Genomic DNA, 27050 nt, shown 5'->3' on the forward strand with positions numbered 1-27050 from the left:
GGCTTCGAGCAGCCTCAAAAAAATTTATGCTGGATTTTTTTCAATTGTATTAATATTGCATAATGAGGAGACCAAATGGGAGTACAAAATTCAAGATGAGGCCTACCTTTAAAGATTGTATGTTGTCAAATTTTTTAGTTTTATAAAGCTCAATAATTTACAAAATTTTGCAGTGATATAATCAATATGATATTTAAATGAGAGCGTTGATTGAATATAACTCCCAAGTTCTTAACTGAATGGATCATTGCTAGCTGTGTATTTTCTAAAGAATGTTATGAATTTTTTGAGGACCTAGTGCATGTAATTTTACACTTATCAATGTTCAGATACAACGAACGAAACTTTTGTAAATTTTCTTGGAATACCATTGCATCATATATGCTATTAATTTTATAGATAGATATTTAAATCATCCTCCAGCATAAAAACATTAACATATGAAAGATAGCAACATCATTAAAGAATGGAATAGCAGTGGATCCAAGTACAAACCTTGAGGGATCCCAGAATAAATAGTGAACAAAACTGAACGATACAATCCTATTTTTATAATTAGCTTCCTTGCAACAGATAATTTTCAATCCAGGACACTAAACTACCAGTCACGCCGTACGAGTGAAGTATACAGAAATAATGAAGGTGGTTTGAGTATGTTGATTAACTTTTTGTAAATGATGGTTCAATTTGTATTGTTGTACACAACAAATCTATGAGTGAAGTTTTGACAGCAATATTCTGTAATTAACAGTGTCAAAAGCTTTAGCTATATCTGTGAGAATTTTGTTGCTTTAGCGAGAATTAAATTGCATACATGTTAAAATTTAATGTATCAAGTAAAATATTTATGTGTGAATATATAAATTGTCTAACCCCCTGTTCACCTTCGACTTGATTCTGAAATTTTCACTTTGTGATGGTAGCACTTATACAGATTTTTTCTCAAGTGTTCTTTGTACTACAATTTTTGTGTAAAAAATTATATTGCATCGTATTTATATGTTCAATGAAGTTTTTGAGACAGTGATGACCGATTCATTTCGTTCATGAACGAACGAATCGATCGTTCGTCATAATCGCTTCTGATAACAGTGCTGTAGGTTTAAAGTATTGTGATTTCACTATTTGACTCAAATATTTGTTTGTACGCGGTCGAAAAAGCGGTGATACTTTTTTCTCCCCCAGCCTTGGAATTGACGAATCGATTGGGCAAACTATTAATTCTTATAATTATAAATTATTAATTACAATAAATGGTTAATAAAAGTTGTTAAACGGATATGACAGACCGGGGAACAAACGATCACGCTCCACTGAGTGTTGCATGCGTCAGGGCGTTGATCGACAAGCAGTATGACAAGAGGAAAGCAGCAGCGACAGAAATTGAAAAGTCTATATTTATTTATTTATTTTTTTTTTAAATTTTCAGTGGTTTTTTATTTGTTGTCTTTTTTCTCCAGGATGGTGAAAGAATTTGTAGCCGTCAACAACACCGTCCAAATCCGTAAGGTTCTTAAAGTTTTGGGAACGGAATTCACCACTTCGCAGAACATAAACTACCGGAAGGGAGGACTGATAGGTCTGGCTGCTGTCGGTGTCGCTCTAGGAAAGGTGATTGAAAATAAGAACCATTTTATTAGTTTATTATTACATAAGTATGCACGCAAAAGAAACAAAATACACATTGACTAAGGTGTACACATCAGAATAAACACATATATAATTTGTAACGAGGCATAAAACAAATGGCAAAGATAACAAAGACTAGTTTCCGCGACAGGTTCTCCATCTTCCGTGATCAGTAGAGCAACAAAAAGGCAGATCAGGCGGCTAAGGTTGGGAAGTACCAACTTCTTAACTTAACCACTGTGATCCCATCCTGTGATGCAAAAATGCAATAAAAAAACATGATTAAAAAAAAAAAACGGCAATGTGAGTGGTCCAGGTCGACAGAGAAGCTCTCGCGTATCAAGAGCACTGTCGATGGATGGCCCTCGGAGGATCTGACTCATCAAAGAAGGGTCATCCTCACCCGATTTACGTGCGGTCAATACAGGTTGAGTTGAAGTTCAATCTGGCCACCTTTTTCATTTTGTTATATGCATTTTTTTTTTTAAATTTAATGATGTTATACATAACAGAATTATGTGGTATTCTTTTAAATTGAAAAACTTTTATGATTTACAAATCGACTTGAAAGTTATTTTCATAAAATTGCCCCAAAACTTTCATAAATAAAAATTTAAATACAAAAATGTCATTCTGATCAAACGGTGGTTGTTGTCTGATTACCCAGACATAGGTCTGGAGGGTAAAGAAAAAGGCACAAGAAGCGGGTAAGGCCTGGTTGTCCCAACCTAATGAAAAGTAAGTGGCATCAGTTGGCTGGGACAGCAGAGAAGCCTCGCATATAAAGAACTTTGTCAATAGGTGGCCCTTGGAGGATCTAACCCGTAAAAGGGTCATCCTCACCCGGCTCATAGGCCATGCGAGGAGGTGGACACATAGACACTTAATTTTCAGTCAAAGCCCGTGTATGTGTTCAGCATGTAGGGAAAGGTTTTTTATGTGTCCCACCGCCGAATTGAAGGGTTGCATTCTTTGGCTCAATGTAGAGAATGTGCAGAATATCACTCGATATGAGAATTGTACTTGAGCACAGCTGTGAGTATCTGGTTCCTCAGCTTTGATGGTTGTTTATTGTATAAAGTATTGACATTTTTGAATCCCCTAGTGAGCATTGAGAGTGATTGTATTTATTACGTAGCTAATAGAGCTTAAAATCTGTTGGATCTAAGGGTCCATTTGGTACAAATTTCAAAATATCTAGAACAAATGGATGATTCAAAAGCCAAGTAAAAAATAAAGTAATTCCTGTCATAAAGGATGGCTTAATAACTACCCATTGGGTGTCGTAGACGAGTGGTCAGATCTCTTTGTAATACAAATTTTATTCACAGTTAAAATTCCATGGGCTCTGCTGGGATTCGAACCCAGAACACGTAGTGTAGAGTTGGACCATAGGCCACCATGGTCTCCTAAAGTCAAGTATTTAGATGGTTATTGTTTAATAGTTACTTATATTCTTTGTCTGCCCACTCTTGCTGATTGCTAGTTCAGACACATTTTGGCATTTTGCCATCTTCACTGTCCAGGTGATTTCTGAGTGGGTGAAAGACTGAAGATGGGCAGATCAACATGATAGGTAACTATCAAGCATATTTATCACCCCGCACACCACAGGAAGAAATCTCACATTTTTGTTGGTTGTTAATTCTATCAAAAATATAAAAAATCACCGCACATTATTTTCCAATGATTCATTTTGTTTTAATCTTTTGATATGAAAAGAAAGCAAAACATTTAAAAATCCTTGGTAAAAGATAAAAAAATTACAACTCAGGTTTATCATATTCTGAAGATTAAATGTTTTAGCCAAACATTGGAGTGATTGTAAATATTTTTAATGTTTGACATCTCATGAGAACAAAAGATTACAATTTATAAATGGATACAGAATTTTTTTCTCTTAGTTCATAAATAAAATGCTGAATGAGAAAATACATTCAACTTGCTATGCAACTTATTATATTAGTAATAATAACACATTTCTTAACTTGTGCTGATTGTTATTGTATTTGGAGTTCACTGCGACTTATTAGACTATTGACCCCTTCAAAACTAACTTCTTTCCTTAGGGCCTCTTTACACAATTCTTTTGGTGTGAGAATTACCTTAATGAAGTAGCTATACTGTGTCCAGGCTAGTGCCTTACAAAGGATATTTGTTGATGCCTGTGGGTTCCCTTGACAACCGGCATATGTCAGTCTCTGCTTAGCCCATCATCTTCAGTTGGTTCAAAGGGCAATGGGCTCAAATCTTACCAGCCCAGAGAGAGGAACATCTTTACCTTCTTTTTGAGAAATTTATAAATCTATTAGCTTGCTTCAAACCTGGTGTGTTTATCCAGTGCTTGTTTTTTCTTTGTCTTTTCCAGTTCCAACTTTGAACATATTCCATTGCATGTTGTGATTCCGGTCCCATGGGTTAGAGTAGAGGGCTGTCCCTTTTTTGGCTAATTGGTCAGCCTCTTCATTTCCTTCTATACCATCATATCCCAGAACAAGATAACCTTGTTGTGTTTTCATTAGGTAATTTAGGCATTCCCAGACTAGTGCCTTTATAACTGCCTGACTATCAAAAAGTATGTTAATTTGTTAACCTTTCTTATTTTTCTTTTTTCAACTGTTGAGTAGCATGGACCTTATCTTGGAAGATTGTTGGGATTAGTCCAAGGGGTTTTGCTAGGGTGTAATTAGACCCTTTTATGAATACATTTACTCCTTGTTCAATCTTATATCCATCATTGTACCATATCAGGGCCCTTCCCTGAAACTTAGGGTTGCCTTTCTTCCAAAGATCGCTGTTATCTATGACACTTGAAAGGGTCTGGCAAAGTTGAGTTTTCCTCCCATTTTGTCAAGTACTGTTACAGCTATTTCATTTATTTTAATTCTAATCAGATATCTTCGCCCAAGATCTGATTTTATTTCTTTGAGTCTGTTGGCAGAATCGAAGGGTGAGAGATCAAGAGGAGTTTCCATCGTGGTTTTGTGTCAAGTATGCATTGCCCATGTGATGCTACGACATGCTTGGATTAGGATTTTGGATTGATGTAAGCTCAAATATGCACACATGTGCATAGTTGAGCCTATCACTTCTCACAGTACACCAGCAATTCCAGCTTTTGTGATTTACAAAAATTACCAGCAGGCTTCAAGAATTATCCAGCAGCTCGGGAGGTGGCAATCTAGAGTCAGACAGGCCTTATTCATTCAGCCACCGAGGTAGGGCTCCAGTTGCTGTTAACAGCTAGGTCAGTTCAACACCCAACGCATCCAGTTCCTAAATCCAAACTCATTGATGCTCTCATTCGCTCTTAAATACATTCTTTCCTATTAAATACCATGCACTCAGTGTGATGGGCTACTCGATATTCACCAATCACCTTTTTTACCACTATATATATATATATATATATAACTAACCTACATTGAGGGTTGATGAGGTGAACCATCAAAACTGATGACCAGATACCCGCAGCTGTGCTCAAAGTACAATTCTCTTATCGGGGGTATTCCTGCATGCTCTATATATTGAGCCAAGGAATGCAACCCTTCAATTTGGTGGGGCACATCAAACAACTTTTCTCTACATGCCGAACACATACACGGGCTTTGACTGAAAAGAAAGGATGACCCTGCTACGAGTCAGATCCTCCGAGGGCCACCTATCGACAATGCTCTTTACAAGTGAGAACTTCTCTGCTACCCAGCCAACTGACGACGCCACTTTATTTTAATTATGTTTTTTAATGCATTTTTTAGCATCCAAGGGCCAGATCACATTGGTTAAGGTTGGGACGACCTTATGCCTTTTTTTTTACTCTCCAGACCTATGTGTCTGGGTACTCAGACAACAGCCACCATTTCTCCAGTTATGGTATCTCTCCAGCAAGAGATTCCTTTCATCAGGATCATATTTTTACATTTAAATATTATTACAGAAGGTTTTGGAGCAATTTTAAGAAAATAACGTACAAGTCAATTTGTAAATCATAAAAGTTTTTCAATTTAAAATAAGACCAGATAATTATTTTATGTATGACATCATTCAAATCGGAAAAAAAAAAAAAAATACATTTAACAAAACGAAAAAGGGTGGCCAGTTGAACTTCTCTATAAAGTTGAGGATATCAAACCAGATATACATATAAGACCATCGTAATATCTAAAGAGAACAAAGTCTAAACTGAAAATAAGAATATTTGTGGCACAAATTTTAAACAAAAAAAAATCAAATTTGACCTCAAATAGTTTAAAATAGAGACAATTTTTTAAAATCTTATATTGTTTATCAATTAAGCGTGTATCATTTCAGAGAAGATATAGAAAGACTATTTGTTCAATTCTTGTTCAGAAATCAAAATTTTTCAATTGTGCTGTATGTTGAAAATATTGATAAAATATTACATGAATTTTTCTTCTTGAATCAGCACCGTGTTAAATTAATAACTACCACAGCTTAAACAAATAATGATGCCATAAAAAACCCATTATAAAGTACTTAAGATAAAATTTGAAATTAGTCGAAAATGCTAATGATCACCGTAAAATTTAATGTACGTATTTAATCAATATTTACAAATGTGTTTCCTCACCTCTTGGTATGTATTGTAGTAGGACAAGAATCTTCTAGACAATTAATTTGCTACTGGATACAAATTAGATTATCTACAGCCAAATAAAGTGAAAAAATATAGCTTTAAAAAAAGTGATAAGTTGTACTGATTATGTGTTTCTTAGTGACCTGTTGTTTCATAATTTGTTGAAGTCGTGAGGAGCCCTCAAGAATGAGGTCGTTTAGAAAAACACCTTTTTCATTTTTTTGCCGTTCGACTTTTATAAGGGTCATCTTCAGTGCATAAAGTGTGGCACTATTCTTGTGCTGTCATATTAGTTTTGTGTTGCAATTGTACTGATTGTTTATAAGAGCTACATAATTAACAAAACTTTATTATTCAATGAAGAACATTTTTTTTTCAGGATTCTGCGGAATATACGGAAGCGCTCATTACACCTATACTCTCAGTATTCAGCGATAATGACTCTCGGATACGTTACTTTGCTTGTGAAGCATTGTATAATGTCGTTAAAGTAGCAAGAGGTGCCGTGTTGCCATATTTTGCTGATATTTTTACTGGCCTTAGCAAATTGGTAACCGAAACGGATCAGGTTCTAAAGAATGGGTCAGAAATGCTTGATAGGCTTATGAAGGTTTGTCTAAAATACATAGATGGTTTTGCTAAATTTTCATATGACCAAGTTATAAAACAGAAAACAATTCTGACATTTTTCTGAGAGGAAACAACAATGTTTAAAAAAAATAGTTGCTATAATTTACCTATAGAAAAATAAGACTGATTATAAATTTTTTCACACTATTGTTTAAAATTAGATCTGATAAAAAAACATTTGCTACAAGTATATTTTCTTCAATTTTGTGTTTATTAAGGTTTTTTATGATAATTCTTAAAACTCACAATAAAACTAATAATAATTGTATGAAAATTTCTTGTCAAATAAATTCAGTCTCAAAACTGAAACTTTTCCTTAGCTTTTTTGTGTTGTTTTATGTATCGTTACATCTCGTTACAGGATATTGTTACGGAAAATGCTACATTTGATCTTGTTGGATTTATGCCGTTGTTAAGAGAACGACTGTACTCGAAAAACACATTCGCCCGTCAATACATTATCTCATGGGTAACAGTTCTGGACGCTGTACCAGATATTCAATTAATTTTATTTTTACCTGAAATTCTGGATGGCTTATTTACAATGCTTTACGACCCACAAGTAAAAAGCATGTAAGTATAAGTATTTTTATTTATGTTATATTCAATATGTGAAAAAAAAAACTCTTTCGTCAAAAGAATATTTTTTTATTTTTATTAATCAGTTCTTTTCATACACAATTTTTTTCTTAAGTAAAATTGGTGATAAAGCGATAATATTTCAGTAGTTTGATTTTTTCTGATCTTACTGGCCTGCCTATCTCTCTAGTTTTGTCTGTCAGGCACATTTCAGTATTTCGACTTATTCAATGGTTGATCTGTGTGTTCTTTTGTCAGTTTAGTCTCTTTTAAATGTATATTACCTACTGACTAGAATGATCGGAGAAAATCAAACTTCAAATTCGCTAATTGCCGACTTCAACACATCATCCCAATGGAATATCTTTCAAATTTATTAAATTCATTAGATTTTATGGTCCAATTGATCAAATAACTGCTTTCAATTAATTAATCTTTTGAAATACCGCAAAAAGGAGGGAAAATTCGAAAGGTGGGGTTGACATTGGGAGGTTGGTGTCCAAGTGGATCGAAGTCACAATAGCTTACGTGGTAGAGAAGTAGCATATTTAGCCAAAGGTCGTGAGTTCGAATCCCGCTCGTGACACTGACTTTTTTATCTCGACCAATACCTTTTAAAATTTATGTTTATTTATAGTTATTCAGAAATCGTGAGATGCGGTCTGGTGTGATGTAGGTTTCAGAAAAACATTTTCTTTACCGTGCCAACATTTCGATCTTTATTGAGATCATCTTCAGGGCTCAAAGTGTTTGTCTTCTAAACAGCAAAATCTCACTGGCACTCTCAACACGACACGCAAGAATGGCACAATTACACAGAAGACAAACACTTTGAGCCCTGAAAATGATCTCAATAAAGATCGAAATGTTGGCACGATAAAGAAAATGTTTTTCTGAAACCTACATCACACCAGACCGCATCTCACGATTTCTGAATAATTATCGATTAACGGTCACTAATTACCACACATTTATTTATAGTAATGCTTGCCCTCCCTATTCAAGATTGTTATTTTGATTTCCTTTTAATATTTAAAATAGTAGTAAAATCTAACCTTCATATCTATGATCAACACAAGTTGTCAACTCGTGTTAAAAAAAAATTTGGATGAGAGTATGAGGGGGCATGTAATTAATTAATAATTAGCAGTGTGAGAAGCATCGTTGCTTGTTGAGACCTTTGGGACTGCTGTGCTCTGTACCAACGATATTGCATTGACTTGATTATGTATGTGCCTATTCAAATTATCTCAACGTTGTGAACGGATTTGTCATTAGTTAGTCATTTTTTACTGGAAGATGTATCTTTACCAACCATTATCAATTTAGATGCCCGATCAACTCTTGGGTTATTCATTTAATTCCCAGGATACATTTTGAATAGACTGTTGGAAAGCTCATAAAGTATAGATGGGTTTAGCTGGTTTAACACTTTTAAAAATGTAATGTAAGTGAGCTATGTTTTAAAGAACTTGATCCAAAATTACCATTTCCCAAATTTCATAATGTTTGTTCAATTATTTTGTAAGTAGACTGGCAATTCGTAGAACAAAATTGGACTAATCTGAAAGTAAATTCGGTGCTTTATGTAAAGAAATGCGCTTTCTTAAATAAACACTAGAAAATTGTAACTTTTGAGCAGATTGAGATAAAACAAAATTCTACTCACATTAGATGTAGCCATTTTACTCCACTTTAGATGTACTGTTACCAAAAAAATATTAACACAATGAGCAATGACTGACAAATAGCTGAGGTCATCACCGGCCCTCTGCGTGTTTTAACTAATTTTTCTTTTCTTTCATGTTTATCCATGAGATTTAATTGCCCAATTTCATAATTATGTATTCGGTAAAAATATAAACCCAGTGTATAAAATAAATAAAAATCTGAACAATAGACTTAAAAAAAATTAAAATTTAAATTTAAAAAATTATGGGGACCATAATAGCCGAGTGGGGTTAGCGTGTCAGACTGTCTGCTCATATATCCCGTAATCGTGAGTTTGATTCCCACTGTTGCCCCTAGAATTTCTAACCCCCCCCCCAAAAAAAAAAAGTATCTGTTAATTTTTTAGTACTCTGGCTAATATACAAAAACATGAAGGCATTGTACAAAAATTGAAAATAAAAAAACTCGGTTTTCACATGCCACAGTGTTTTTCATGTGAAATTATTATTTTTTTTAAATTAATTATATTATTTTTGTTTTTACCAACTGTACAGAAAGAGATGCACAATTTTTTTTTTCTAAGTATTGGTAAATAAATGTAAATTGGTACAATAGTATTATGGTCAAAAATAATTAGAAAAATGAATAATTAATTCGTTCATTTTTAATTAATTCATTTTTTGACCAACATGTTTGTTTTTATTATAGGAATGGTTGATTTCATTTTAGGTGTGAAAATGTACTGTCAGAATTCCTTAGGAGCATAAATAAAGACCCGACGCAAGTGGATTTCACAAAAATGATCAATGTACTTATTACACATTCTCAATCTGCTGATGAAACTTTACAAGTAAGCGAGACCATTTTTTCTGTGCTTATTTTCATTTTTAACAATTTTTTTAAGTTAGGTTAGGTTAAATAAGGCTGGAGTTAGGGAAGAATTAGGGTTAGGGGTTAGGGATGGGTTGGGTTACATATCCATGATTAATATGCTAGTGTGAAGATCAGGTTTTAATAGGAAAATAATTAATTTTTACCCTCATTTCATAACATTGCACATATAATTTTTCAGTCCAATATGCGTATTCAAACTCTGCTTTTTTAATTATGTTCATTTATTTCGATATTAAGCTAATTTTAATTATAATTAAATTTTAATCTAGATTACAGCACTTACTTGGATTAATGACTTTATCCAACTTTCTGGAGAGGAGATGTTAGCTTATACATCTGGAATTCTTACAGCCATACTACCCTGTCTTGCTTACGAAGGGGACAACAAAAAAAGTAATTTTAACTCTGTTATAATGATTCTTTTTCATCTTGTGCTTTTGAGTTTTAATTGTTATTTTAATTTTTTCACCAGAGATAAAAGACATAGCGACATTAGTAAATACGAGTTTGATGGAACTTATTAAACCAATCCAACCAGGGTCAAGCGATCAAAAGTCCGAAGAGCAACTTGAGGTCGTGGTAGGTCCTTTTTCATTAATTCGATTGAAATTCAGTTTGCTAGACAGATTAATATAAAATAGAATAAATGCTGAAACAATCTGACCGAAATCCAGAATACGAAGGGCTACAAAACTTTCAGCAAAGTTAAGATAACAAAGTTTAATTTGAAATTTATTTGTTAACTACTTGAAATACGGCAGAATCGATAAGATTAAGAATCATATTATAGAGGTGATTAAAATTATTCAATTTTTTCAGAATGAGTTGGATCTTCCTTCACTTCTTAGCATTTTAAAAAAACAACTGTTACATACGCACGTACAGACGAAGGTAGCGTCATTGAAATGGATATATTATCTTCAATGTTGTATGCCTAAGAAGGTACTTAATTAAATTGAATTTAATTATAAAAACTAATTATATAAACTTCTCATTTTATTTATTTTTTAAGATGCTCAGTCAAGTGGATGCGATATTTCCTAGACTTTTGCAAGTGTTGTCTGATCACTCGGATGAAGTTGTACAACAAGTAATAAGAGTCTTGGCTCAGATAATTTCTCCAGAATCACAAAGTATGAATTTTTTACCACTTATGTCCTCTTGGCTTACTTTACTTGATTACACGTTTTTGCCAATACATCCTCTACTTTATGTTTTTTTAAATAATAAACTATTAATTAATAATAATAATAATTATTCAGAAATCGTGAGATGTGGTCTGGTGTGATGTAGGTTTCAGAAAAACAATAATAATAATAATGATTACTACTGTTATGACATATTTTTATTATATAAAAAAAAGTTTATTTAAAAAAGAATCAAAGTTTTACATGCAATGGCAAAGGCTGTCTGCATGAGAAGATGAATGATAAATTAACAAAAATAATATTTGTAAATATAAACCGGTAAAATTGAATAGTTCATTAATCAAATTAAATGTAGTAACACTAAAACATAATAAAATAAGTTAATTAAACTTTAAAAACTGAGAGACAAAATTTATCTGAATTTTTATGAAGTATTAAAAACTTGAAAAAATACAGGAGACAAAGCACCATCAATGAACCACTGAAAATGAATTGTCCAAGTGCGTGTTTGACCGAACACCGGGTAATAAATAATTTCAATCGTTCAAACATCGAGAAAAGTCAGGAGAATAAAAAATTCTTGGAGGTGATGAAATTCGAACTATAACTTGCGTGAAACGACAGTGGCAAGTATAGCGACCACAAATGAAAGAATCCCTCCTTCCACACACTCTGGACAGAAACTAGGAGCACAAAGTGAGTTTAGTAGCTACTAACTAAACTCCCATGCCACGGTTTCTTGAAAAAAGCGACTGCGAGCAGAGTTTTTGAAGTGGTTGTTGTACTTGCCACAGGGCGATAATGGGTTAAGCTTTGAATTGGATCAGATAGAAAGGTTTGAGAGTAGGTTGGACCAAATCGAATTAATTGCAAATTTGTCTTTTTTTTAATTAATTAATTTTTTAAATTTCTCTTTTATCTGTGCTACTGATTTTAGACTCATTTATTTTAGTGCTGCCATTTTGAGTCAGCTTTTTGAGTCAACAGTCAGCCACTTGGTTTTCTATATATGCTGAAGTTGTTAGTTTTAGTTATTGTAAGGTGCAGGAAATTTATACTGTTACTGTTTTGTATATTTTTTAAATAATTTAATTGACCTAAATTTTTATTATTAAAACATTATAAGTACATAGAGCAATTCTTTAAGACAATTAATAAATATATTATTTCAGTTCCTGTTAGTACACCGTCACCATATTTTGATAAATTTCTTGTTAGTCTTCTTAAACAATTCCGTGAAGAAAGACAACTTCTAGAAGAAAGGGGTTCTTTTATTATAAGGTAATAATTTTGTCATCTTTAATAAAAAAAAAATTATTTTTACACTTTATAGAATTATAGAAAACAATTTTTTTTTATTCTGTAGGCAACTTTGTGTTCTTCTAAGCGCGGAAGATATTTATAAGAATACTGCTGTTATATTAATGGATGAGGAAGACCTTAAATTTGCTCGAGTAATGGTTGATACTTTAAATACAATTTTGCTTACATCCTCTGAATTGTATCATCTCAGAACTCAATTAAAAAATACAGTAAGCAATCAGTTTCCTTTTATTAGTCATTTTTTAAATTTTATTTGAACATTAATTTATACAACAGACCTTCCTATACATCCCAATACCGTCATCACTAGGTGATACCGCAATTTTGCCCTTAATTCAAATTCTGTCCATGTTAATATCCAACAAGAACACCTTGTGCTTATCAAAGACTGGTGCAAAATGTGACAAGAAAAGTACTCAACGTAGGTTCACTATGAAAAAAACTATCACTGTACATGCACTGTACATCAACAACAAAAACTGATTTACATCCAAGTCTTATCTACAACTTAAAACTGATCCATTCCCTATTAAAAAAATTTCAAACTAACCCCTCGATACATCCTAATGCTACTGCTCGAGCCCTCTACACATTCCCACCTCAAGAAACCACCACTCCTTAACATACGTTGACCTCGATATCTCTTTGCCACTTCCCTTATGTTGAGCATTGGCTGATTTCTCATGGCATGTTTTTTAATTTATTGTTTTTTGTTTTAGGAAAACGAAGGTCTTTTTCAATTTCTTTATGAAACCTGGTGTCATAATCCAGTCGCTACAATATCATTGTGCCTTATCACTCAAAACTATGCCCATGTCTGTGATTTAATTGAAATTCTGTATCCTTTGTTCTAATTACCTTGGGCGACACATGTCTCAAGTCTTATATTTTAACACAAATGCGGAAGCCTGAAACGCTGTCAATTTTCCCCCTTTTTTTTAATTTAATTAATTTTTTTTACATACATTTGTGGTCATTGCCTCAATATTAATTATGAAACTTGGTAATTTTTTTAAAGTCTTATATTTTATTTAAATTAGCTTTTTCTGGTGGGTCTCATATGAGCCAATTCAGGCAACATACACATTATGGAACCAGCACAGCACCTTAGGTTCTAATTTTTGTAAATAGCTGTGAAAATATATATTTATATAAAAGATCAAATTAAAAAAAAATATATATATTTTTTTTTTTTAATTTTATCTTTTATTTAAATTAACTTTTTGAAGTGAGTCTCATACATTTACATTTAGCTACTTCTTGTCCAATTGGTAGTATTGAAAAAAAAAAAATCTATCCATGAGAAACATCTGGAAGTGGAGAAAGGTCTACTTTTCGTACCATTGTTACCTTTTTGCTTTATAGCACAGCTCTTCTTAGTAAGATTCCATTTTAAAAAATTAGAAAAACTAATTTAAAAACCCTGAAAATAAAAATACTTTCTATATTTACCATTATATTGTTATAATAACAAAAATTATTTAAAAATTAAATGAAGAAATTTTTCTGCCCAGAACCCATAAAATCTGAAAACATTTTAGCATTTAACAGTATTCATCAATTCTGTAATCTATTTAATGTAAAATTTATTAAGTATTACATCTTAAAAAGCAAAAAAGTTTTTAAAAAGTTCACAGCCAATTTTCTCAGGTGTTAATAGATCTATACTGTAACGCTTCAAACTGAATCTAAAAACTGCTTCAAACTGGGGAAAAGTAAATAGAAAACTCATCCGAATCATCAAATGAGACCCGCCACCATGGATTGGAAACTATTTATTTATAATTTTTGAACAATTTGTGTATTTCTTTAACATTACAATCAGAGCTAATTATGAAGTGACTGTCGAATTTTTAGTAGAAATTGATCGTTTAGTACAACTCATCGAATCACCTATATTTAACTGTAAGTACAAATTTTGACAAATTGACAACGAAAGCAAAATTAATTAATTTAAAGCAAACAGTGATTGAAAAAAACTGTTTGATGTCATTTATGTAAATGTAAAGAGTACTTTATAAACATTTCAATTCAAAAAATAATAAACTACATAATTCCTTAAATTCACTAATTTTGTGGTCCGCTTGACCAATTAATATATTACAATTAATTAAGGTTTTTAAATTCACTAATTTTGTGGTCCGCTTGACCAATTAATATATTACAATTAATTAAGGTTTTTAGTTGAGATAAAAAAGTCAATGGCACGAGTGGGATTTGAACCTACGATCTTCGGTTAGATACACCCTGCTCTACCACTTGAGCTATCATGACCTCGATCTGCTCGGACATTAACTTCCTATCTCAACCGCACCTTTTGAATTTTCCCTCCTTTTTGCCATTTTTCGGGTTCGAATACCGCTCGTGCCAGTGACTTTTTTATCTCAACTAAAAACCTTAATTAAGTGTAAACTACATAATTTCTGTGTGTATAATTTTTTTATTATTACAAAACCAATTTGCGTATTTTGGAATCACTGCCAGTAAATTGTGATAAGCTATTATTTGTCCAGATCTAAGGCTAGAACTGCTCAAAATCCCTCACAACTATTATCTCATCCGGTCGATGTATGGTTTACTTATGATTTTACCGCAGTCGGAGACTTTCCACATATTGAGGCATCGCCTCGAATGTGTGCCTAAACTTCACTTCTATTATTACACGAGGTAATACAGTAAAATTAAGAGATTTCTATTTTATGGATCTGATGTTGATGGATGGTATATTTTCATATTTATTGTATGTTTTAGGAATATAAAAGGGTCCCCTTCGCAATCCGAAATTCCAGATAATGGCAATAAATACAACCTCGACTTCGACTATTTCAAGCGACACTTCATAAAAATTCAAGATTTACACAGGGCAAAAAAGAACGGGAAAAATGTCGGGTTTTAATTTGCCCACGTTTATTTCTGTAATTTAAAAATTATTCATTAGGGTTATATTTATTCTTATATTAATTTATTTCCATGTATTATAATTTGTGTGAATAAAAGAAAATGTAAAAAAAGTCATTTATAAAGTTTGTTTAATGATAGAAATAAATTATTAATTTTTTAAAGATTGTAATTAATTTTGAAAAGTAATCATGCATTGAATTATTTTATAAAGCTGGCTGTATATTGTGGTAAATAAATTATTGTTTAAGTTATAATTTATTAAATTACTAGCTTACTATGAAATTCTTTTAAACTCCACAACACTTACAAAATTATAACGAACTGGTAAATATTTAAATTATTTCATATATTTTTAAATTTTACATACTGCCCTCTGATGCTAAAAATCCAATTAAAAAATTGGATAAAAAGGAAATGGCAAAGTTGATGCGTGAGAAGCTCTTACATATCAAGAGCACTGACGATAGGTTGCCCTTGGAGGATCTGAATTGTAGAAAAAGGATCATCCTCAACAGATTAAGAATAGGTCATGCAAGGTTTACATAGACAATTTTTGGCCAAAGCCTGCATGGTCCGTGAAGGTTGTACTGATATCTTTTTTTGTATATTAAGATTGAATGTATTTTTTAGCATGAATGTGTAGTGTAAGAAGGATATTGAGTACCCCATCAACCATAATAATATGTTAGTGAAATAATATAGTGATTAGTGAAGTTACCGATTTATATAAGCTGAAATCTACACAAGCGCGTACACACATATGCACTTCTAACAGTCCACCGGCAATTTCACCTTTGGTGTTTCAAAAAAAATTGCTGGCAGGCCTTGAGAATCACCCACCCCAGGTGTTGGTAGTCCGGGGTCAGATCTCGGTTTTATCCAACCAGTCACTGAGATTGGGCTACAGGAGCTATCAACAGCTAGGTCACTAGCCTTCGAAGCATTCAGTCTCAATCCAAAGCCATTTACACTCCCACACACTCTTAAATAGATTTTCCTATTCACAAGCCTCACCTTTACACATATTATATAACTAATCTAATTGTGGGGTACTTACAATGGGTAATATTCCACATTCGTGCTAATAAATGCATTCACTCTCTACACACACCAGGGGACACAATAATGTCAGCACTATAACAATAAAATAACCCTGTTTCCTCTAAGAATCAGAAGAGTCGACCCAGATACTTGCTGCTGTGCTCAAGCTCAATTCTCCTATCGGGTGGCATTCCTACATGCTCTCTATATTGAGCCAAGGAATGCATGCTTCAATTGAGTAGGACATATCGAGCAACCTTCCTCTGCATATTTGATATTCTTCCATCGGCCCACATACTATAAACATTCACGCCAATAAATACATTCACCCTTAATATTCACTCAATGAGACTTCTATCAATGCTATATATAATAAAACATCCCCGTTTCCTCCAAGAAGCTGAGGGATCCATATACTGCTGCCATGCTCAAGCACAATTGTTATATTGGGTGGCATTCCTACCCAATATCTATATGGAGCCTATGAATTGCACCCTTCAATTAGGTGAGACACATTGGGCAAATGCAGGCTTTTGACCCAAAAGTAAGTGTTTGTGTGTCAATCTCACATGGCGTACTCTTAATTGAGTGGGGATGACCTTTCTTCTAGGGGGCAGATCCAACGAGTGCCACCCATCGACAGTGCTCTTGATATATGAGAGCTTCTCTGTCGACTTGGCCCACCGGCACCCCATTTTTTTAATAATTTTTTTTTATTGCATTTTTAATGTCAGGGTGCCGTATTATGGTCAAGTCCTGGCGTTAGTCAGCTTGTCCGTCTTTTCATTACCCTGCAGACCTATGTGTCCGGGTACCCAAAAAAACAACCGCCGTTTTGTCGAGATGTTCCAGTTTGTGGTATCTCTCTTTCCAGAGCACAACGAGAGAATCAACTGAGGATCTGTCATGGACAGCAGTAACTGTGCTGAGGGAGTCAGTGTAGATTAGGTAGGAAGAGCAGCCTCATGATATATGTCATATGCCACACCCTCGTCGTACTTAGACCCGTTTGTGAAGACAAGTGAAAATCAGTGTACCTTATCTGAGTTCCAAGAACCTAGCTCAGTAAAGGTATGCCCAAGTAAAACAACTTGGCTAACAAGGCGAGATCTTCCCAGATGAGTTTGGATGGAAAGACCCAGGGCGGAGTCGGCCAGTTGCCCAATTCGAGTACCATTCCCAATGTCATCCTTGCTAAGGCTTCGCTGAAGCGTATTCCTAAGGGTTGCATCCAAGTACGAAATCACAATAAGTTTTTGTTGTATGGAGCAATAAAATTATTTTACACCTTATATTTTTTTCCGGAATTTTATTACAAAATCATAAATTGGGAACAACACAGTATTTTTATTTATGTCATAATTAAAGTTGCCCCTTCTCACTCCTTTGTCATTTTGCCTTTTTTTCTTTTATATGAATGTTTAATAATACATTTTTGACAAATGAATGAGTGTCTCGATATAATCCGCGGCGGCTTTTGTACAAGAAACTTTTTCCTTTTTAAAAATTTACCACAGGACATAAATACTTTTTTTAAAATCTTGCCGTTTCCCGTATTCGGCGTTCCCTTAGCAACAAATAGCGTCTTCGTTCACGTGCAGGACACGCTAAACAACTTTTCCAGTTAATTATTTATGTTTTTAAAATGGAAAACGACGAGAAAAAAGACGACTCTTTGTGGGAAAACGTTTTAAGAGACGCCCTTTTGAAACCGAACGAAGAGGAGAAGAATTATGTAAAAAGGTAAATGGCGATTTTTTGGGGGGGAATGTACTATGTCCAAACTAAATTATATTTCTGTACTTGTATACAATGAAGCATATTAACATCAATTGGGAGCATAAACTAGAATTCCATATATGATTCGTGATATAAACAAATTAAATCCAGTTCAGAGTTAAAGCTTCAAATTCTATCTCCTCTTCTCTCTCTCAATTTCAGCTGGAGTACCCCAAGGCTCGATTCTTGGACCATTACTCTTTTTCATGTTTCTACATGATCTTCCATTAGTTAATTTCTCCCAATTTAATTTATATGCTGATGACACTCAGCTTTATATTGTCCTATAAACAACATCTCTCAAGCTATCTACCAGTACTACTACTACTCCTTGGTGCTACACTCTGAACAGCTCTGGTTTCCTCTACAATGCTGGCCTAGTTTCTTTTATCATCCACGTATTTCCTCCATCATCTAATATGCTTTTTTTCTTCAACCCTTATCTGTCTTCAGCAATCTTAACTTTCTAAGCACTTATAAACAGTAGAATATTGACATTGTACAATAGTCTAGGTAGATGCAGTAATGTGAAGGTTCCATGTCAAATATCCAGACCAGGCAAAATGAAAAGTTCAAATTTGTTCTAGGTACACAGAATGTACTACTGTCCCTGAGGAAACTTTCACCCTTGTCGATAAGATAGATGCAAGTGATCTTGAAGAGCTGAAACATTATTTTTTCCCCGAGGGGAAAAATTTTTCGAGAATCCTTTCTGAAATGGAATTGTACGATGTCGGAATGACTCGACAGCCATCAAGGGGGATACCTTTAACTAAAGAATCCTTTGTCGCAGCCGTCAAGAGCGTTATTGGTGTGTTACAGCAAGCTTTGACCATTATTGTTCTTAAAATAATTAAACTAATATTTTTTTAAGAATGTGATTTTTTATTTATTATGTTGCATATAGGAACTCCCTCGTATGAAACTGCAGCTGCTAATTTGTTTGATATGCTCCAGAAAAAAAAAATAATAAAGCATGATGTTATTTGGTGGGAACAACTTCTTGATGCAATAATAGAAGGTGGTCAAGACAAAAAAGAGCCAGAACCAGGAGAAGCATACACATTTAAAGAGAAGAATAATATATTGATGTCACATTGCAAGGTAGTCAATGATATAAATTATCATTTCAATGGTCTATTTAAAAATATTTAATACATTTTTTTTTTAAATAATGAAGCAAATACTGAAGTTTTTTTTACTTTACATTAACGAAATTTATGGTTTCATACATGGTAAATTTCTGAGTTACTAAGTAAAGCAAGATCTACAACCAGTCCATTCTATTTTAGAATTGTGAATGTTTACATAAAAATATAGTTTATATATCTAGAATGCCTATTTATTAAATAAATATATAACACAATAGCACCTACTATAATATTTAAGAATGGGCAAACCCAGGGATTACAATCAATTATCCTGAGATTTTTTGAGGTCTGTAGGATGATAAACAGTATGGTTGATTCCAATAATTTTCATCTGCTTTATAAGTTTGCTAACAAAATTTAAATACACAAACCCATCACTGAAGATGGTGAGATTCCAAAACCTACCACAAACAGCGAGGATAAGCAGACGCTGATGATAGGCGACGAACAAACTTTATTTATATTTCAACGCTAAACTTTTAAACAACAAGGCAAAATTAAGGAAATTATTGTTCTATTCAAAATAAATAAGAATCGCTGAATAATTTAAACAAGAAATCAACCAAAACTATTCAAAAGTTCCTAAACAGTCAGAAATATCTACCCGTAAGAGCTTTTTTGCCCCCCACAACCTGAGCCAGAAACGATGAATCATCCTTACCTTACCTATTAAGAATAGATCATACGTGACTGACAAATGAATACCTGCTCCTGGGCCAAAGCCCACATAATAGAAGATTGTCATGCCTTGGCTCCTGACAGAAAGTGTGTGGGCACGCCACCAAATTTAAGAATGGTTCTTGGGCACAGTAGCGAGTTTCTGGGTGCCCTGTTCCACTTTTTGAATCGTATATGTATTTCTTGTATGTGTTTTGTGGTTATGTGTTTTGTCTGAGTGTGTGCATTTATTAGTGAGACTGGTGAGCGGCTGATGGTGAAATAGATCATCACCATCGCCCCTCCAGCAGATTGTGTGTTTAGGATCAATGGCAGAATATTTAAAATATTCCATTGAGCCTAATTTAGATTATTACTTATTACTAATGTGAGTCGATGGAGGAATATCAAGTGTTTCATCGACTAAACAGAATGTGTATATGTGTGAATGTATTTATTTGTGCGACTGTATTAAAGATGTTAGTTTTAGGCTAGATTATAATTTGCATCCGTTGGTGGATGAAATGAGCTAGCTGTCGAAAGCACCTATTGTAGCCAGTCCTTGTTGGTTGGGAAGCGACATCTCCTGAGCATCTAGCTTAAGGGTGATCCTAGCTACCCAGCTGCATAATGGGGTAGGCGGGGTAGGTGAACTATCCTGAGGTATAAACCACTAGGGTCAGCACACCGACGAGTGACAACTCTTCGGGGTGAAAGTTCATAAGAATTTTTCAATTTTAATCTTAAATCAGAACAGCTGCATTGCAAAAGTAGTTTATCAAAAGAAAATTAAAAGTGCCATGTAAGCTAGTTATAGATACATAAACTATGCGTTATTTACAAGTAAAATAAAGAAACTTTAAAAGTTTGGAAAAAAAACCTCTTAACTAAAAGATTTAAATTAATCTTAAAGTAGGATATACTTCATTGTCTCATATTTGTATTTTTTATAGTGAAGCAAGGTCATAATTTACAATATCATTTATATGCTAGACTACAAGATTTATTTATTTATTTTTTAATACTGAGCCCAATCCTACCAAAGCATTTACAGCATTTTCTCCCTGACTCCTTCTGTTTTTCATACTTTAGTTTCGTATTTGCACCTTTCAACGAAGTTCTTGTTTTTTCTCATGCTACAATTTCTGCTCTCAACCCTGTTTATTTCCTTTATTTTAGATTTTTTAGATTACGAAGGACTGTAACACCAATCTAGATTACTACTTTTCTTTTAACCTCAAAACTTCATCGTTGAGCACAACAAAGTTTCTTTTCATTTAAATTTTCTTAAATTCAGTCTTTCCTTATTTCCTTTTAGCTTTTTTGTCCTTTCTTTGTATAATTGACAAAAAGGCAACCTGGTATTGCAACTGAAGCTTCAATCCCGCAAGGCAACTGGCAAAAGGCTGTATTTCCTCCCCAATCATACATACTTTTCCAAGTATTTGACCATTCAAAGCAATGTTAAAAACATTACCAATAATAAATAAAAAATTATTGTTTGGTTAACTAACAATATTTTGTTTGTTTTAAAATGTACAAAATTGTGGTTTAGACAAACAGGTTTTTTCCTAATGATACAGAAGATATTAAATTGCTTTTCTTAATACAGACATGATTTTATTTGGCAGAGTAAAATTGTTAAAATATTGCTGCCTGAAACACCTCACAGTGCGTGCTACATTATTATATCAAGTTTAGGAAAAGTCGGAATATATGACGATGGATTTGTATTACAAGAAAGCTATCAAGTACCGATGGGAAATTACACGAGTAAAAGGAGCAGCTGGATCACGAGCGCTTGTTATGCATCAGATACATCATCAATGTTCATATCATCGTCAAATCGACGACTTTTCATATACAATATATCTCAACTAATTCACAAACTGCAATTTTCAATTGAAGGTATAATTTTACAATTTGATGTTTATAATTGTTTAAGAAATCATATAAAGTGCTCTCTCCCTAATCCGAACTTTGGAATGAGTGAGTGTAAGAGAGAGAGAGAGAGAGAGAAATAGAGAGAGAGAGAGAGAGAGAGAGAGAGAGAGTGAGTTAGTGAGTGAATGAGAGAGAAAGTGAGTGAGTCAGTCAGAGAGAAGGACAGTGAATGAGAGAGTAAGACCATGAGTGAGAAAAATAAAAGAGAGAGAGTGAGAGATAGTAAGTGAGTTAGTGAGTACATGAGATAGTAAGAGAATGAGTGAGTGAGTGAATGAGAGAGTAAGAGAATGAGTGAGTGAGAGTGATTAATTGATTGAGTGAATGAGAGAGGGATAATACGAAATACCAAGATCAACTGAGACTATACGAATTTTCGAGAATTCATTTTGTTCAGTGAATCCCTCCCTCCACTATTAAAAATGAAATGCTTAGTACTGCCTAAAAATTAATGAAAAAGAGAAAGAAGCAAAGGTATAACATTTTGTGCATGCAAATGTTATATTGTATTTTTTTTTGTACATATATATGTGTTTTTTTAATACCCTCCAGTAATCCAAATAAATATTCCCCTGCAGCACTGTACCTAAAGGATTCTCTGAAGATTTGATTGCTTAGTTGTTGTTTTTTTAATTACAGGTATTCCAAATTCTCCGACTTGCCTCCACTACTCAATATTGAGCTCTGAGAAGAAGTCTATATTATTCATTGGTGATGATAGAGGAGATATAATTTCAATAAGTTTTCAGCAACCTCAAAAGGCGTTTTTCAAGCAGAAACATTTAAAGCACGAACTAACCTATAACTGGATGGTCTGATCTCTTTAATAACTCACATAAAGCGAACTTTTTAAACAACATTTTACGGTATTCTAATTGTTTTAAGGATATAACCAATCAAGATGACTATGCTAAGATCAGAATTTGTAAAGGGGTGCATCAGGAAGAAGTATTGGAGGTGTTTTACATTGAGGAAAACGACTCGCTTATTAGTTGTAGCAGTGATCCTTCAGCGAGCGTTGTAATAAAGGAGAGACAAGGGAAAAGAACTCTTTCCATACTTAAACTTGAAAAGGTGCTTTAAAAACAATTTATTATATCATGTTATTTAATTTGTAACTCTTGTTTGTTTTAAAGGGTGTAAAACATTTTCATTTATCAAGAAAAATTTGTCTTCTCGCCACAACAAACACAGACCATTTTATAATGCTTTGGAATCCAGTTCAAATGCTGCAGCCAATCAAAATATTGAAAGGACATAAAGAACCAGTTATCGATGTTTGCATTTTGAAACATGTCCAGTCTATTCTTAGTCTTTCTGCAAAAGGGGTAAAAACTTCTTTTTTCTCAATTGATTATCTGTTATTGCATAAATAAATATGTTTTTTAACATGAAGTATTAATCTTTCAATTAATATAATAAATTAGTAAAAATATATTTTGAAACAAAATTGCAGTTTGAGCAATTTTCTAGATATATATTTTTATTGTGAGAGCTCTTGTTATCCCTTTGGAAAAACTTGCATTAAAATAAGATTTTAAAAAAATTACCATTTTGTTTTCCTTTAGAAAGCACATTTTCATTCTGCTCATCCTAATATAAATACAATAAATACAAATAGATACACATATTTAATATCAAATTTATTTATTGTATAATACATCATTATGTTAAGAATTAATTCAGAGCTTTGTGGTTTTTTGCATGATAATTTTTCTCACTAACTATAAATGTTGTGGTTAATCAAAAACTTAATTTTTGTAGGATTAAATCTTTAATCACTGTTCGCACAAGGAAGCCATAGGGCTCACTATTTTACCCTCAAAAGTGTTGTATGGGTGTTGATTGAAAGTGGCAGCGATGGTTGGCCAGATCGACGGAGAAGATCTCATGTATTAGCAGCAGTTTTGATAGGTGGCTCTCAGAGGATCTGTCTCATAGAAGAAGGGTCATCCTCATTGGCTCTCAGAGGATCTGACTAATAGAACAAGGGTCATCCTCACTGGCTCTCAGAGGATCTACCTCATAGAAAAGAAGGGTCATCCTCACCCAATTAAGTATAGGCCATGCGAGTTTGACACACAGACACTTTTAGTCCATAATCCGCATATGTGCCCCGCATGTAGAGAAAGGTTGCTCAATGTGTCCCACTTAATTGAAGGGTGCAATTCCTTGGCTCCATACAGAGAGCACGCAGGAATGCCACCCGATATAAGAATTGTGTTTGATAATGGCAGCAATTATCTGGGTCCTCTGTTTTGATACTTGGATGAATGTTATTTTAATGTTTATAGTATTGATATTTTTGTTACCTAGTGTTTGTTGAGAAAATGTGTAGTGTGAGAGGGTCGAAGACAGAATATTTACAACACCATCAACACTCAATTAGGTTAGTTATATAATAGATCTAAAGGTTATGAATGAATATCGATTACTCCAACAAGAGTGAATAGTATGTAAATAAATTAAGACTATATTTAAGAGTGGATTTAGGAAATGATGCGTGGGGAGCTGAAATGACCTAGCTGTTGATAGCCCCTCGATCCTAACCTCAAGTGGCTGGATGGATAAGACCAAGGTCTGACCTCAGTCTGTCAACACCCTGGGTGGGTAAATCTCGATGGCTGCCCGTACTTTATTGTAAAACACAACAGCGGGAATTGACAGTGGACTGCTAGAAGAGATAGGCTCAACTCTGTACATGGGTGTATGGATGTGCATGCATGTGCAGATTTGAGCTTATATAAATCAGTATTACTATTATTATTTTTATAGGTTTTAAAAGTTTGGAGTCTGGAGTCTTTTGTGTGTTTGCAAACTATCCACTTGAAATATCCATGCAGTGATCAGATGGTTGATACTTCATCAAACAAGATTTACCCTGGTTTAAGACAATTTCCACAAAGCGTGAGCAAGGCGTATTCTTTGTTTCAAACATTGCACACTCAAGCAAATCTAGATTGGGACGGTCCAGATTGTATGTCTGAAACGTTTAGGTAAAACATTCTTTTTAAACTATTAATATTTATAAAATTTTGTTTTTATAGTTTTACTAAACGTGTAGTATTAGTGACCGTTAATTAATGACTATTTAGAGATCACACCATCATGCCACCAGTCTGCATCTCATGATCTCTAAATAGTTTTACTAAATGTTTTAAGATATGTAATGTTAATTTATGTTTTAGAGATGTATGGATGAGAACTGAGTTTGTCGTGACGTATTTCAATTATGTAAAAATTGTAACAGTTGAAACCAAAATATCTATGGAATTTACACCTTTACCATTACCACGAAGGAATTTAGAGCCGGCTCTTCCCACCCCTTACTATCCATTAACGCATACTTTCAGGTTTGGCTCATATTCGACATATACAAAAGACAAATTTTAAAACGTGACTTCAAATAATAATTGGTAATAATTTAGGGAAAATACAAAAATGCTGAAACAAAGGATGTTCAAAAACCTTGCAGGTCTGGCACCATTTTATGATTTGGAAAATGTCGTCACAACATTTAAATATAAATGTATTCAAGATACCAAGGTAATAATAAATATTCAAATTGATATTTAGTTTTTGATTCAAATATTGTTTTAATATTTTAGGAATTGAAAAAATTGGTGAGAGAAGGAGTTCCTCATTTTGGTGTTGTCCTTTCTTCAACAAAGGAAATCGATTACCCCCTGTTTAAGAAAACAGAATAAATAGCACGAAAGAATTTGTTTATGTTTATTTGAACTATATACAAATAATGTAATGAAATTTATTGGCACATTGTACTCTTTGGCTTTGCAATTTTGACCAAAAAATATTTACTATGGCCACAAATCATTCATGCTCAGGTTTATGTATTTTTTTTTTTTTAGTTGCTTTATTTTACTTGAAAATAATGTACAGTTTATACATTGATGACACTTGCATAGCACTTTTAATTTTTCAATTAAGAAACTACTTTAGAAATGCAGCTATTCCGATGGTTTATTAAAAAATTCTTATGGATAGATTTTAATTCATCTAATACCATTCCACACCCATGTTCTTCCTTATTCATGTACAAACTCTTTTCCTATTCTTTCCTCCCAAGCTGATAGGGTGGAACATCATATGGCCAAATGGCTGTTTGCCTGACCACTATATGCCAACTCTGGATACCCGGCTATTTCCAGTAATAAATAGCCTTCCAAGGCGCTATGCTGTGTGACTTAATAACTTCTCAATTTTTCATAGAACCTTAATGGTTAACTGTGCAACTGCCCACCACTGATAGATAGGAAAAGGCTTTGGTACTTAGAAAAGACCTATGCAATATAGATCTAGATACTATTACCAACTATGAGAAGAATTCTGGGCTTCATAAAAGAAAACTAAATATTAAGATATATGCAACTTCTCCACAATAGCAAGGAAAAGGCTATAGCACCTAGGAAAGGTCTATGCAATATAGCTGGTGCAGAAGGCTCTGAGCTAAAGACTGGGGATTAAACCCTAAAAATTTCTATATCTTTGTCATAAGACCAATGTTGGCAAATGGGGAAAATGGTGCGGTGGACCAAGACTTTGCAGGCTAAGGCGATCAGGCTATTAAGTGGCGCTCAAAGACAAGCTTGGGTTAGTATCACTGGAGCCATGAGTACAATGATAATTGTTGCCTTGGAGGTGTTGTTAAACCTTCCACTGCTACCTATTCTAACCCAAGGAGAAGACAGAGCAGCGGCTCACATGCTCATGAATGGACAACCATTTGCAAGGACAGTCCATGTTAACAAACAATGGAAACTGAGAGAGGAGATACAAGCAGAGGTGTACTAAGCATACCATTTGATGCCACTAATCCATAATACAACTTTACTAAAAAGTAGAAGGTACAAGGTAAAAGTACAAAAAGTACCAGAAAAGGAATAGTGGGTGCAAGGAATACCTCTGAAGGGCAATTCCTACTGGTATATTGATAGCTCTAAAACACAGATATAGGCATGGGAGCTGGAGTCCTCAGGATGAATCTGAACACTGAACTAACTTTAACTTAGGCAAACACACTACACTTTTCCAGTCTGAAATCATGGCAATTGACCACTGCACCAGAAAAGAAGACCAGGAAGATAC

The 27050-nt window shown here is 33.6% G+C and overlaps 2 protein-coding genes across 4 annotated transcripts; both read left to right on the forward strand.

Moving 5' to 3' along the window:
* Window positions 1-1094: 1094 nt before the first annotated feature.
* Window positions 1095-15456, forward strand: LOC106664761 (protein VAC14 homolog). 3 transcript variants are annotated; one of them, XM_014390745.2, is made up of 15 exons: window positions 1096-1390; window positions 1461-1611; window positions 6606-6836; window positions 7218-7429; window positions 9836-9956; window positions 10270-10393; window positions 10473-10579; window positions 10820-10942; window positions 11013-11133; window positions 12321-12429; window positions 12515-12680; window positions 13191-13309; window positions 14297-14376; window positions 14970-15138; window positions 15223-15456. In XM_014390745.2, exons 1-15 carry the CDS (start codon window positions 1281-1283, stop codon window positions 15365-15367), a joined length of 2088 nt encoding a protein of 695 aa, XP_014246231.1. In that variant the 5' UTR covers window positions 1096-1280; the 3' UTR covers window positions 15368-15456. The 3 variants fall into 3 exon arrangements, with proteins under 3 accessions (XP_014246233.1, XP_014246231.1, XP_014246232.1); XM_014390746.2 differs by having other exon boundaries at window positions 14985-15138; XM_014390747.2 differs by lacking the exon at window positions 15223-15456 and having other exon boundaries at window positions 1095-1390; window positions 14970-15144.
* Window positions 15457-18058: 2602 nt separating this feature from the next.
* Window positions 18059-25758, forward strand: LOC106664684. Its single transcript, XM_014390616.2, has 11 exons — window positions 18059-18156; window positions 18780-19003; window positions 19100-19296; window positions 21632-21908; window positions 22584-22756; window positions 22830-23018; window positions 23081-23272; window positions 24720-24940; window positions 25133-25297; window positions 25373-25490; window positions 25553-25758. The coding sequence occupies exons 1-11, from the start codon at window positions 18059-18061 to the stop codon at window positions 25649-25651; spliced, it is 1953 nt and encodes a 650-aa protein (XP_014246102.2). The 3' UTR covers window positions 25652-25758.
* Window positions 25759-27050: the final 1292 nt, after the last annotated feature.

The sequence above is a fragment of the Cimex lectularius genome, unplaced genomic scaffold (assembly GCF_000648675.2).
Source record: "Cimex lectularius strain Harlan isolate CLEC.00 unplaced genomic scaffold, Clec_2.1 scaffold107, whole genome shotgun sequence".
NCBI classification, from domain to species: Eukaryota; Metazoa; Arthropoda; class Insecta; order Hemiptera; family Cimicidae; genus Cimex; species Cimex lectularius.

What these genes read in the sequence shown, in the direction of transcription:
- LOC106664761 (XM_014390745.2), top strand. Translation starts at nt 1,281, where the DNA reads ATGACAGACCGGGGAACAAACGATCACGCTCCACTGAGTGTTGCATGC. An exon ending in AATTTCTCCAGAATCACAAA is followed by an intron (nt 11,134 to 12,320) that starts GTATGAATTTTT and finishes ATATTATTTCAG; the next exon opens with TTCCTGTTAGTACACCGTCA. An exon ending in CGAATCACCTATATTTAACT is followed by an intron (nt 14,377 to 14,969) that starts GTAAGTACAAAT and finishes AATTGTGATAAG; the next exon opens with CTATTATTTGTCCAGATCTA.
- LOC106664684 (XM_014390616.2), top strand. Translation starts at nt 18,059, where the DNA reads ATGGAAAACGACGAGAAAAAAGACGACTCTTTGTGGGAAAACGTTTTA. An exon ending in TTAGTCTTTCTGCAAAAGGG is followed by an intron (nt 23,273 to 24,719) that starts GTAAAAACTTCT and finishes TTATTTTTATAG; the next exon opens with GTTTTAAAAGTTTGGAGTCT. An exon ending in AATGTATTCAAGATACCAAG is followed by an intron (nt 25,491 to 25,552) that starts GTAATAATAAAT and finishes TTAATATTTTAG; the next exon opens with GAATTGAAAAAATTGGTGAG.